A 14,360-nucleotide genomic window follows, 5' to 3' on the forward strand; every position below is an offset into this window, starting at 1 on the left:
ACTGATGTGAGGGTGATATGTTCTTGGGAAAAGAGAATGATGCATAGAAACTGTGGATCCTATATGACTGCTTTCAACCAATTGGTCTTTCTGAGGCTCTACTGGACTCCAGATGTGGCCTGTATGGTGGGTCACTGTGGAATTTTGAAAACCAATGCTTGAGGATAAGTAAGGCACTACGTTAGTGTTAGTAATGGAGAAATGTAAAATGTATCTCAAATTGTGTTTGGTCTCCATTCCTTTGGAGAATAGCCCCCAGAATATCCCTGGAGGGAAAGTGTAGGATAGTAGTCACCGTCTTCCTGTTTTTCAGCAGGGTATATCCCCAAATTATAAGTAGCCTCGGGGTGTTTTTGTTTTATGTTCTTTCCCTTTTGAGAAATACCTCCTAAACTACTGGGAATGGGAAGGCTGGAAGTTCGTTATCTACCCAGAAGAGTGTCAAAGCGTAAAAGAAAAGGGTCCCCTGGACAGGGAGTATCCTGATGAGAGAGAACAGTCTCCTGAATTCAATGTTCTCTCAGGAGACATAGACGGCACGGGACCCACAAGACTCCTTTTCCTGGGTGCTGCAGGATAGTGTGGCACGGTGGGGTGAGGTGCTTAGCTGTGGTGGCACTGGCGCTTGGGTTACTGGCTCAGGCAGGGCTCCACTGATGCTGGTGTGCAGCAGACAACCTGCGACATAACCCAGGGCGGCTATGCTGATGGGTTTGTGAACAACTGACAGTGACTGTCATTTCATAAATGGTAATGTTCTCTTCTCCTACTGCATAGTGCCAAAGGCAGCTACAGGGGAACAGCCCGTACTACGGGGCCTACATTTGTCTCATAACTGTTGACAAGTCGTCTGGGAGACGACGAAGCTGAAAAGGAGGTAACCTCTAAAGTTTCCCTTGTATTCTCCTTTGGATCAACCCAGGTTCCTTGGTCTGCCCAAGAGTGACAACACCTCTTTGTCTCCACCTCTACTCGCCGCTTTCCTTCCTTTGAAAACCACCCCCAAAGCTACTTTTACTTGGATACCTGCCAGGATGACTCCCAATTCAAGGATGGAGTATATGGTAAATACTTGAGAGTCTTATGGCTGGCCATTGTTAATGAAAAGTATCTTTGAAAGTCTTCAAATCACTCCATAAAACCTGATACTCTTAAAGCACAGCTCTCTCATGGTGTGCTATGTCTCTGACTCTCTCTGTGTGTCTCTTTCACTGTTCTTGTTTTGTTTTCGAGACAGGGTCTGTCTGTGTGTCCCTAGCGGTCCTAGGACTCTTGATGTGACCTCCCAAGATCTTCCTGCCTCTGCCTCCTGAAAGCTGGTGTTAAAGGTGTGCATCACCATGACTGGATATTCCCCCAGATCTCTTGACTGGTTTCAACACTCAGTGAGTTAAGAGACAGAAATAACAGGAAATGAACTAGGGTGGTCAGTAGGACTGGGAACAGCCATTTTGCATTCGGTGAGCCTGAGCAAGGAACTCTTTTTGGCATAATTAAAACCAAATCTCAAGAGATGAAAGTAAACAAAGAGACTGCTTATCCTCGCTCTAAAGACACATGTAAATCCTGATCCTAAAGGTCCATTACAGCACAGCGTCTGTGTGAATTATTATTTATGTCATGATGACCGGGCGTAATGTTCCATTCAAATGTTCACAATCCAGATTGTCACCAGGACCAACCTTACCCATGCCCCAATCCCTGTTCTTGTCACCTGTGTTTGCAAATAGAAAATTTCCCCTCTGGATTCTTGGGGAGAACCTGGTGTTGTATCAGGATACCACAGAAATTATTTCAAGAAAAAGATTATGCAGTGTAATGCTTAGCATTTATATAGGTTTTTTTGATTCCAAAAAACAACTTATAAATATCGCCTACCATGACAGCATCCTTTCGAGGTAGGTGAGTATTATTGTCTCTACATTAACTATAGAAACCCGAGGCCAAAGAGTGAAGGACTCTGTTCTGAACTTGGTGTCAGGAGCCATAGTGAGCATGGGCATCTTGGCCATTTGCTCTGGGCTCTAAAGAGGTCACACCTCTCTCATGTAGCAACAGTCTCCATTAATACAGGATTATATATTGTAGAGATATAAAACAACAACACACAGTGACATTATAGAACAATAATCCAATATTTCTGTTTCTTAGTAAAATATGTTAAGCACAGTATTTAAATTGCATTTGTCTGAAAAGCATTTGGTATATTAAATAGCAGAAGGTATATTAAATAGCTCTATAAACATTTGCTGGCATACTCTTAACAGCATAATAATTCTAAATAAATTAAAATCCACCAACGCATAGAGACCTTTCCTTTATAATACTGTAAACCAAACACAAATATGAAACGGCATTGTTCTTCAAATGCAGACTCAATGGCTTGCTGACTATTAAGCAGGGGCGCTTCATTTTTCTGAGCTTGAGGAAAGTGTGTATACATACATATATGTGCATATATATATATATATATATATATATATATATATATATATATATGAAAGAGAGAGGGCCGACTGTGGTTTTTAAAAAAAATAACCAATTTGGGAGGGGAAAAGAATGCATTTGAAAGGTGAAAATGAAAGACTGTTATTTCTATATTGTATGCATTCTGGGGAATTCATACCTTTCCCAAAGATATTCTCACACTTTGCACTAGTGCTGAGGTAAACACAGGGATGCTGTTAAACAAGAACATTTAGTGAGAAGACAGACTGATACCAAAGAAAACATGGTATCAGAAGACAACGGGATAAAAATGGGTGTTTTTCAGGGGTCTTGAGGGCTGGCATGAGATGAGGGCGTCTTTGCTCAGCTGCCTGAGGTCTTGGAGATGGTTTATTAGGGCAGAAACTTGGGTCTGTCTGTCTGTGTTTTCTCCCTGCTTCCTCTAACTCCAGACTTCAGCATTATTAAAGGATAGGGCTCACCTCATACTAAAACCTGGGCAGCTGGGCCAGCAGAAAAGGTTCTAAAACCAGTAAGAAACAGGAGACAAGAACCAAGTCTTAAAATCTGTATGCAGACAGAAAAAACTAACTCCTATGCTGGAATGACATTCTCTGTTAGAGCACATAGATATGAAAGTCTTAAATTTAATATACGGTGCTAAGATGTTGTTAGCTAGATATTACATGTCATTCAGAGAACATTTTAATAAGTGTGCTTTTTTATTTCTCCTTAGAAAAAAAGAAAAGATGTAGTAAATCGTTGTCTTTGCTCTAGTCCTTCCTGCATTGGGTCTGAAGCCTTGCTTGTCTGTCAGTGAGCTATGCACTCAGGGGCTCCCTCCCGGTGGCATTGTGAGTGGCAGGTTGGTTGGAGGGAGTCTTGAGTTTGGACAGATTTGAGCAGTTCGGCTGTTTGGTTGGCTGTAAGGATTTGGCATAAGGTGAATACCAGTCTCTTTCAAAGACATCTTTAAGTTGCTTAATGATGCTCCTGTTGTCTCTCACATCTGCCTGGTTGATGACAAGGCCCGTGCCAGCATTCTGGGTAAAGTCGTTCCCTACCCAATCAAAATTTCCTGCAAACAAAGAAATCATAGTGAGAAGGTACAATCAACTGGGAAAATTCCCAATATATGAAATACAGAACAGATTCAAATTAAAAAAAAAGAAAACCATAAACACCCAGGAAAACAAGAGAGGCAGAATCGTGTTGACAGCTCCAGAGAAAAAAATTGCAAGAAGCCCTACATATGGTGGATTAATATTTGCATATTATTTTGGCATTTTCTTCAGCTTTGCTCAAGTTGAAACTCAAAACAAGGAATCTGCTGTTCTTTTTCTGTAAATGTTATTTCTTATTGATGTTCACAAGACACACTAAATACAGCAACATTTAAAATATATAGGAATACACTTAAAAATCCTGTGAACAATTACTACCTTCTCAAAGAGACAACATCGAATCCATATGTATAAACATTATTATGCAGAGACACTTCACAATTGAGACAAAGCTGAAGGCAGAGAAGTGGCTCCAGCACTCCCTAAGGAGACTGCAAGCCATCCCCAGGGCGGGGGAATTGGCTGCTTGGCCAGATACTGTGAGCACAGGCCCACAGGTCTGACTGAACCTTAGATAGATGGCTGATTCATTTCTGAGGACGGTTTTCATGAAACTGGTTGGTTTAAATAGTAGAAATGTATTCTCATGGCTTTGGAGACAAAAATCAAGGTTGGTTCCTTCTGAGAGCTAAGGGAAGTGTGAAGGCTAATGTTTGTTGCCAACTTGACACATCTAGGAAGAACTACCACCATCAGATTGGCCTCTGGCTATGTCTACGGGGCATTATCTGGACTGCTAATTATGTAAGAGGGCCCTGTCCACTGTGGGTATTGACATTCCCTGAGAAAGTGGGCCTGGGCTGGATAAGAAAGGTAGCTGACTATAAGCCTGGGATCAAGACAGCAAGCAGCATTGCCCCTGTGGTTACTGGTACAAGTTCCTGTCTTGAGTTCTGGTCTTTGTTTCTCTTGATGATGGACCTTAATCTGCAAGCTGAAACAACCCTTTCCTCCCTAAATTGCTTTTGGTTATGGTGTTCATGACAGGGAGAAAGAAGCAAATTAGGATGGAAAGGATGAGTTCCAACCCTCTCTCCTGGGTGGCTCTTTCTCCCTGTCTCTCCATGCTGTCTTTCCTCTATGCGTGCCCTCAGCTAGCCCTCTTCCTTATTTTGCTTTTGAAACAGGATGTCACTGTATAGCTCAAGCTGGCCTCAAACTCACAACAGTCTTTCTCCTCAGCCTTCTGAGAGCTGGGATTACAGACACAAGCCACCATGCATAGTTCCTCTGTGTTTTGCTTTCGTTGTAAAGGATATATAGGCCATATTAGAATGTCTACTTTAATGACCTCACTTGGGAGTGATTTTCCTTTTTCACATTCTTTAATACAGGGAATCAGGACTTCAGTATATGAATTTTGAGGTTGGGATAGTTTCAGAAGAGGTAATAATGGCTATGCCATTAAGGCCTAATCCATCTTCAAGGCTGGGGTGGTTTGAATGAAAATGGCCCTCATATGTTTACATGCTTAGTTCCCAGTTGATGAACATTCAGGGAAGGATTAGGAGGTGTGGTCTTGTTGGAGGAGGTGTGTCTCTAGGGGTGGGTGTCTTTCTCTCTGTGTGTCTGCTGTCAAAGGATCGGGTTGTAAAGCTCTCAGCTACTTCTCCAGCACCCTACCTACCTGCATGCTACCCCATTCTCTACCATGATGATAACAGACTAAGCCTGTGAAATTGTAAGCAAGCCCCCAATTTAAATGCTTCCTTTTATAAGATTTGCCTTGGTCATGGTGTCTCTTTAAAGCCATAGAACACTAACTGAAACAAAGGTATGAGAAAGGGCTGAGCAATCCTAACCTCCTATGTATGTTTCTTTGGTATCTAATGGGTAAAATCAAGCTCTGTCCTTAGAAAGGGGCAGTGCTGTTTATTTCTTGGATCTTCCTTATCCTGTGTTATTCATTAGGTACCCAATGTTTACCAGGTCTGATATTAAGAATGTGGTTATAGATCTGAAAATGACAGTTCCTGCCTTCAGGGTACCAATGAAGGAAACAGTCACTAGAACACAAACAGTAGGAAAGGGCACACTAGAACTTTACACCCAAGGCCACAAGCACTGGAGAGAAGGCTTTCTACCCTTGGCTGCTGTGGGATGTTCTGTATGGCAAATGTGTTGCTCTGATTGGTTAATAAATAAAATACTGATTGGCCAGTAGCCAGACAGGAAGTATAGGCAGGACTAACAGAGAGGAGAATTGAGGGAAGAGGAAGGCAGGGAGATAGACCGCAGCTGCCGCCAAGACAAGAAAGATGTAAGGTATCAGTAAGCCATGAGCCACGTGGCAAAGTATAGATTAATAGTAATGAGCTGAATATAAGAGTAAGAGCTAGACAACGATAGGCCTGAGCTAATGGCCAAGCAGTTTAAATAATATAAACGTCTGTATATTTATTTTATAAATGGGCTACTGAACTGCTGGAGCTTGGCGGGACCCGGAGAGAAAAACTCTCTAGCTACATTTGGCTAGATGTACCAAGAAGAAGCTGTGCATTGAGTAATGAGAAGCACACTAAAGGTTAACTGGGACAAGAGACAACCAAACTCCCAGAGGAGGGTGATATTTTGTAGGCAGAGCAAAGGTTGAGAATTTGGACTATTAAGGGGTGTGGTCAAGCTGCAAGGGAGTCTGAGAGGGGAGCAACTATGATTTATTGTCTACTTTGGGCAAAGCACAGTACTTGTATTTATATACAATATTTTGTATGATGGAAAGAATTCACCATGAGGAAGGAGATGTTCACAGAGGTTCCTACATTTGTCCCATGTTTCATGGTTAACCAATGGTACTCCAGAGAAAACTGTTGGAACTGAGGTTCATAGTCAAATATAACTCCAGAAACAGTACTTCTTTGGCTTCTATGTTGTATTGCCTCTGACCCTGAAGGCATCCACTGCCTGCGTCACTCTGGACAATGACCTCAGGCTCTGAGGCATCACAGCCACACTGAGATTTCTGCTTTGTGCACTGGCAGATCAGATTTTCTGGAGGAAACAGACACAGACAAATGTGTTGGGGTAAGCCCTGGGAGGAGGAAAGAAGATGGAGAGAGGTGAGGACTTTGGGGCCTTATCCTGTAAATCTAGCTTTTTCCTGCCATCAGTGAACAGGCCAAGATCAGGGTATTTGTGGATTTCAAATGCTTTAGTTGGCTTCTTTTCGAGATAGCTCTGGGAAACTTCATGCTGACACAGGAATTTTGGCTGACCTTCAAAGTGACATATGCTTCTGTACTTTTTTTTTTTTTTAAAGCTGGGCTACAATTTCATCTGTTATCTATTTAGATGATTTCAGCTCCCAAAAATGCACACCAAGACTGCAATATCCAGAATGCAGTGTGTCCTGTGTGTATATGTGATGTTGAGGGTGCCAAAGAGCTCACTTTGTTGGTAGGCAGCCTTGGGCATCTTGCCAGCACCTTTAATTAACCCCCTACCCCATCTTTAGCTGTCTAATCACTCAGACGCCTTCCTGATAAATTTTCAGAGCTTAACTCAGATCCATTCTGGAGAATTTAAAACGAGAGAGACGACGCTGCCTGAAGATTCTTCTGGAAGTCTCATACGAACTGAATGGAGCTATAATCCCATGCACTGGGGATTTTATTAGTTCCACATTATCAATGAGTATTGAACGAATGATTTAGGAGATTTTGGAGTGTGCTTTATCAGTTATTTTCCCTTTTGAAGTCCTTTGAGTGTTTTTATGTTAAAGCTCTTCTTCTCCCTAGGGAATCAGGGTTTTGCTAAAACTGTTGTCTACAAAAATGAACTCACCTAAAAACATCTTAGCTCAGGAGGAGAAAGAGAGCAAGAATCCAATCTTTGCTAAGATCCCAGAGCCACCAGAGCCAGTGTGTAGAGCCATTCATATATTATCTCTCTTAACCATCACACCACCATCGAAGAGTGGGTGCTGCTGTCCCACTCTCACAGATGGGGAAACTGAGACTCACATGAGATTTACAGGACTTGCTACCATCTTCTACTTTGTGTCAATGCTGTAATTCAATTACAGATTTTTTTTTCTGATCCCCAAACACTGATTTAATTTGTCCAGGGAATGTTTGGATATCAGTGAGCCACTTCAAGACCAATAAACATTCATTACTAAGCTATCACCCCATGTCTGGTCTTGGGTTGAGTTCTGTCTTCCTCTTTGTTTAAGGTGTCACTGGACATGCATGTGACATCTTACTTTAAATCAAAGCTACAATAAAATATGTTGATTTGGGGTCTTAAGCCACTGTGTGTATGATTGGACTCATCCCTAAGTTTTTGATAATTTAGCCAGAAGTTCCTATATTTTTGTAAACATTTTTGAGGTTTTTGTTACTCATTTTTAAGGTCTTTAAATTTATTTATTTAATATTTATGAGAGTTTCACCTGCATGTATCTGTGTGTACCATTTATGTGCCCGGTGTCCTCAGAGGTGAGCAGAGGGCAGTGGATACCCTAGAACTGGAGTGAATGGATGTTGTGATGCCCTATATGGATAGTGGGAATCAAACCCTGGTCCTCTGCAAGAGCACCAAGTTCTCTAAACTGCTGAGCCATTTCTCCATTCATTGTCACTGTCTTAAAAAAAAGCCAATTTTATTGTTTTCCATAGGCTGATAAAGATGAGGAAATTAAAACAATCCCATTTTGAATCACCTTTGAATGTGCTTATAATCTTAAACAATCAGAATTACATATTAAAAAACTTTTTTTTGAGGTAGGCTCTCTCTATATTGCCGTAGCTGGTCTGGAACTCATTATGTAGAGCAGGCTGTCCTCAAACTCACAGAGATCCCCCTGCCTCTGCTTCCTGAGTGCTGGGTTTAAAGGATATGCCACCATGCCAGGCAAGTCTTTAAAATTTTTTCTATTTTATCTTTAACTGTGTATATTTATATGTGTCTGCATATGGGTTTGTGTGCATGAATGCGGTACCCATGGAGGCCCAAAGAAGGTGTCAGATCCACTGGAGCTGGCATTAAAGGTGGTTGTGAAAACGCCCAACATAAAGTGCTGAGCACTAAACTCTGGAAGATCAGTAAGCGCTCCTAACCGCAGAGCTGTCTCTCCAGCCTCACGTATTAAAAACAAAACAAAAAACAAAAAAACCCCTAAGTGATCTATTTTTAAGAAGGCAAAGTCATAATTAGGAAAAATGGAGACCGAGATCCTCAGAATGATATTGCAGTGATCTCATAGTCTGGACAGGACACCCAGCTCCTCTCCGGATACCTGCATGGCCGAATTACTTCCTTATTCAGACCCCATATCCTCACTTCTAAACATGAATTACACCCTTCTCTCTGTTAAGAGCGATGCTAAGAGGACTAAATAAGATAAAAGTGCTTCACGAAGTAAAGGTTTTTTATTCACCCGTGGAATTCAGAGAAATAACTGATAGGGGTTCCATATTCATTCCTGCATTCCACAAACATGTTTTTCTTCTCTGCCGAGGCTGCCACTTCACCCCAATTCTTTAGGATTTGCGTGTCTCCTTTTTATAGACAATGTCAGTTCCGTCTGTGATGATTCCAGTAAAGGAATTACCCTGGCCTCCCACACGCTGTGAAAAGTTAGAATAACCCCACCAGTGTAATAATGATTTATGCACCTGGAATTTTATTGCCTTAATAATAATTGCTAACATTAATTGGGCATCACTCGTGTGCCAGGTGCTTTGTGTACATTATCTCTCATTTAAACGTCACTCAGTGAAGTTAAAAACTGCCACCAGCCTCATTTACAAATCAGCAAACTGAAATTCAGGGAGCTCCAGGGAGCCACTCCAAGTTAGACATTTAGAAAATGGCAGAGATGTCATGAGAAGATGGCATGGATGTCCTTGCTGCCCAAGGGAGCGTAATAACTCCCCAGAACCCCAAGATAGGATGTCTCATGATTCTGTAGACAGGAGAAGAAGCATTTTGGGTCCATATATCTGTTCCATGCTGGATGGAACTCACCTCTCACGAGCCCTCTGTCTCCTTGCTTATAAAATGAGCCAAATGGACCAGAGAATGTCTATAGGATGTAGATGGTGAACTGTCTTCCAGGATCGCCAGCCACGGAGTATAGAGAGGGTCTACCTAGCTGAAGAGCTCTTGGCCTTCACCCTCCTGCTTTTTAGTTGCACAACCTCATCAATAGCTACAGTGGACCCCTAATGTCTGGGTGATCCCCGGGAGGGAGCTTTTTACCCCCATACCCACCAATGTAAGCTGCCCCGTCTGTCACCATGTACTTGTTGCGGTTTAATTTGGGAAAGGTCTGGTTCTTTTGTTCTTTCGTTGCACAAGCATTCTCTCTTTCCAGATCAAAAAATTTCTGTAAGACAAAAAGCCAAAAGAAGAAGAAGAAAAAAAAATGGTAAGAAAGCAAAGCGGGTCAGTTGAGAGTGTTTGGGGTCTTGTTCATAAGCACAAAGGAGTCTATTATCCAAATATCAACAATAGACCTCATATTGGGTTATTAAAATGACACTCTTGTTACTTGTATAGAGGAAGCTATTTTTACTCTCCATCCATATAGGCAACAACAAAGAAAATTAGCATGCTCAACTAGCTCTATAATTAACTCTGCAAAGCTAACAAATGAACACAAAATTCATTCTCTGAGCAGGGTGAGGGCTAGGAGGTTGTTTAATTCTCACTGTCTTATTCAGCAGGGCACACTGGCACTGGAAGCAGCCTCTGGGCGCTCTGTGTCACGCATGCCAACAAACTGAATGAATATTCTTACCCGGTGCATACATTATGTCAATGACTAGCCGATTCATCTGAGAATCTGCAAAGGTCAAAAGAGATTTTGCCGCAAGAACAAATGGTTTCCATTGGAACACCTAAGTTCACGCAGGCTTTTTCAATGGACAACTAAAAAAAAAAAATCACAAATTCATACTATGGAATTCTAATGTCAGCATGACTCCAAAATTATTATTATTATTAGTTAATAATAATAATAATAAATAGCATTCTACTTCACCTAAGACCCAAAGTAGAAGAGCTTGGGGAATGAGGCCTGGTTGCAGGGAAGACAGGCCTTAGAAATTTGGGCAGTGTTGGTTGAAGTGCCCATTGTGAATGAGCCCATGCAACTCTGAAGGCTGAGCTTAGAGGAGACACACACTGAGGTCCAGGGTCTCAGGTCTCCACTGCAGTCTGGAACATGGATTCTAAAAGGTCTTCCCACTCTAGCCTCTGTGTGCTGGAAGGGAAGAGAGGCAGGGGGCAGATGAGACTTCGTGTGCAATTTTAAGGTTCTGCTTGTTCTAATTTGGTTTGGGAAAATACTGAGAGTTGGTCTGGCCTTGTGCTTCATGCTGGGGGAGGGGCAACCTGGTGATCATTAAGGGCCCATCTAGATTTTCCAAAAACTCTATTCTGAGCTTCATGTGGGAAACTTGTGAGATAGCAGAAAACAGATTAGAGTCTTTGACATTATTAGAAGTCTTAATGTGCTGGGAGAGAAGCAAAGAGATAAAAAAGAATTGGGTAATTTATTAAACAAAATAATTCAAGTTAGCTGTGAAAATATTTTTTTATATTATAATTAAAAAAATTAGGCATATGTATGTATGTTGAAGTGTGGGTGTGTGCGTGTAAATGCAGGTGTCCACAGAGGCCAGAGATGTTGAATTCCCTGGAGCTGGAGGTATAGATAGCTGTAAGCCACCTGAATCACCTGCTGTGGATGTTGGGAACTGAACTCGGGTCCTTTGTAAGAGCAGTGCATGTTCTTATTTGCTGAGCCACCTCTGCGGCCCTAAACTGACAATCTTGCAAACAACAGTCTCTCTCTGATGTCCTCAATGATACCAAGCCACATCTGGGCAGGGGATGAGAGCATCTACTTAGAGACAGAGTGCCCTGCCTGGTCCCAAACCATCTCTCTGCCTTGTCAGGGCTCTTTGCCTCCTGCAGACACACTGTATGCAAAGTTTTTATACCCTACTTTTCTTGTAAGAGCTCCCTGGCCATCTGTGTCCTAGATGATAGGGCCATGTTTCCTTCCCACCCATGCTTGTCTTGACATTTAAAAATACATGGCCTCTGTTTTATAAAATGGCCAGCAGTGAGCTATTAATGTATGGCTTATTCAAGATTCATGACCATCTGTGTCCAAAATGGTGAAGCTGATGGGGTTCTGCAGAGGCTACTATGGTGGATTCCTCTTTCTTTGCAGGATTTCAAATGCAAGAGCCTTAGATGCAAGCATGCTGTGGGGAAGACCCCTGACTTTGGATGAAGGGAGATCAAGAGTGGCTGTGGGAGTGAATGTACCATACTGTGTGCTCCAGCTCCTAGAAACCTCATAAACTTGACAGAAGATCCTTTGATTTTACTCACTGACCTCCAGGATGCATAATGCTCACTGAGGATACCAAATCATAGATGCCAACAAAGAAAAATCTGGACAATGCTTGATCCATAGGAGAGTGTCCAAGTCTGGTACTGAAAACCCAGGCAAAGGCCCACATCTTGGGAGGTCATATGCCCTATTGGGAGAGTATTGCCTTTGTTTTGCTTAATGGGCATGCCGTGTCATTCAAATTACCTTCTAAGTAGCTTTGTTTATGCACATAGATTAGTGTTGCTATCAGCTTTGGTCTAGGAAGCATCTTTCTGCAGTGGTCAGTCGTTAATACAGAGACTCATAATTGGTTAAAGCATTGAGGAGACATGACTACTGAATCAGCCATAGATGGAGCATCTATACTGCAAGGCACACAGACCATCAGAGAGAAGGTAAGAGCTGGGAGAAGGAGCAGAGAGAGGTGGGAAGCCCTCACTGCTTGGCAGGACACAGCTGTTGCACCTTTGAATTTAAAATAAGCTGTGATAACCTGCACTAAATTTCCATAAGCCTGGGTCCATCAACACTCTGTCGTGGAAGCAGGGGGTGGGGAACGTGTGGTTCCATCCTTCCCTGGTGATGTATAAGCAGTTCGTGGTTGATGGGAAGGGAGAGGGAGAGGCATTTTCTTCAGGTGTGTGGCTGCTCATGCCAGGTCTATGCTCCTGTAAACAATCCCTCTGTAAACAGCCACAAGGAAACTCACTGGGGAGAAAAAAAGACTTGGGTATTGCTCTGGGTTCTCTTTGCTCTCCTCACTGGCGGTATAGTCTATCTTATCACTGCGTTTCCCAGCTCCCCACCTTTTTTTTTTTTTTTAACTGCCTTCATTTGCGTATACCAGTTCAGCACATATTTTGAACACTACTAGCTTTGTGTCAGTCCTTAGGAATAGTGACTAGACATCTGGTTTCTGCGTCACTTGACTTCCCCTGATGCTGTCCCCGAGCTGAAACCACTCCAGCATTTTCTTCTCTATGAAGAGGCATCATGCACAGCTGGACGGGTCTCTTGGGCCTTGCCTGGCTCCCCGTATCAACCTCTGCTTTTCCTCCCAGTATTTGATTTCAAATCCCAGTTGGAATCCTTACCCTGTCTTAGTTATTTCATATACTTTCAAATCTGGCCTACAAGACAGATGATTGGTAATAACCACAAACTTGTTTTCCTATTTCCAATACTTACAAAGATATGTAAACTCATAGACATGGGGGTGTCTGCTTCAGTTTTAAAAAATTAAAGTTAAGTACAGAGTTGTACAGAGATAGAGACAGAAATTCTGGGGTCCCCCATATGGGAAGAAAGGAAAACAGGTAATGGTGCTGAGACTCTCGGACCAGGATCATCCTCAAGCCTCTGTCTTCTGTCCCAGTGAAACACAGCCACCCTTCTGAACACACTCATCAGCCTCCCTTGTCTTCTGGTGTCACCCTGCGGGTGATGTCTGTAATGGGACGAAAGCTGAGAGGATGCCACCACCTGTAGGTCTAACCACCAAGTCTTCTGCTCCTCCCTCTGTTTGTCTCTGGGATATTGAGGGTCGGGGATAAGCTGGAAGTTGTGATTCAAGATGGATACCTCAGGCACCCTGCCATCATGTGTCCGCAGACGCCTCAGGAAGCACAGGGCCTGTCCTAGAGTGGAGTCTCAGCACACAGCTGTTGAATGCACAGGGGCTTGGTTTGAAAACCGAGGACAAAGGGATTAGTAGTCACCAGTCAGCTGAAGGTGGGGAAGAATGCTGTAGGCTGAGGAAATAGCACCCACAAAGGTCCTGAGGGGAGGAGGCAAGGAAAATCAAAGGGGAGCCTGAGAGTTAAGTTAGCACATTTTGTGGGTACTGTGGTTTGAATGGGGAATATCTCCCATAGGCTCATGAGATTGAACACTTAGTCTAGCCGGTGGTGCTATTTTAGGGAGGAGGTAGGACCTACCTGAAGAAGTAGGTCTGTGGGCAGGGGTGGGACAACCCAAGGTCCGTCCTTCCTGACAGGCCAAGATGTAACAGGTCAAACTGTCAACTCATGCCAGCGAGGCACAAGTCCCAGTCACTGTGAAACTGGGGGATTAAGTCAATCCTGCCTCCCTTCCATCACTTCCTGTCAGATATTTCATCACGATGATGAGAAAAGGGGGGTTATTAGCAGCTCCCCACCTTGCCTTCCTCTGGGCGTCCAGAGATGGATGAGCACGTGACATACAGATTGGAGCAAGCCCAGGGGGCAGGGCTGGTGGAACGGTGGGCAGGGTCAGCGTGTGTTGATGGATGTTTCAACTCTTTGTCAATGTTACGAATAAGATTAGTAGGTGAATGAAGTGGTTCCAACAAAGTGTGTCCTTGAAGGGGCTGAGGAGCTGGTTGGGAGGGTAAACTGGTCACTGTTCCCACTTGATAACCTGAGCTTGGATTCCTAGTGTCCATATAAAGC

The 14,360-nt window shown here is 43.0% G+C and overlaps 1 protein-coding gene across 5 annotated transcripts in view; it reads right to left on the reverse strand.

The window, feature by feature from the left end:
- Positions 1 to 2,531: 2,531 nt before the first annotated feature.
- The window catches only part of Pld5 (phospholipase D family member 5), a 379,814-nt gene continuing 367,985 nt past the window's right edge, over positions 2,532 to 14,360 (reverse strand). For all 5 annotated transcript variants that reach the window (XM_076548018.1, XM_042258659.2, XM_076548019.1 and 2 more), the window contains 2 exons: positions 9,789 to 9,903; positions 2,532 to 3,526 (listed from right to left, as the gene is read on the reverse strand). In XM_076548018.1, coding sequence (XP_076404133.1) covers positions 3,270 to 3,526; positions 9,789 to 9,903 — 372 coding nt within the window. In that variant the 3' untranslated portion in view covers positions 2,532 to 3,269. The remainder of the gene's footprint in view (positions 3,527 to 9,788; positions 9,904 to 14,360) is intronic.

This window comes from Peromyscus maniculatus, chromosome 11 (genome assembly GCF_049852395.1).
Source record: "Peromyscus maniculatus bairdii isolate BWxNUB_F1_BW_parent chromosome 11, HU_Pman_BW_mat_3.1, whole genome shotgun sequence".
NCBI classification, from domain to species: Eukaryota; Metazoa; Chordata; class Mammalia; order Rodentia; family Cricetidae; genus Peromyscus; species Peromyscus maniculatus.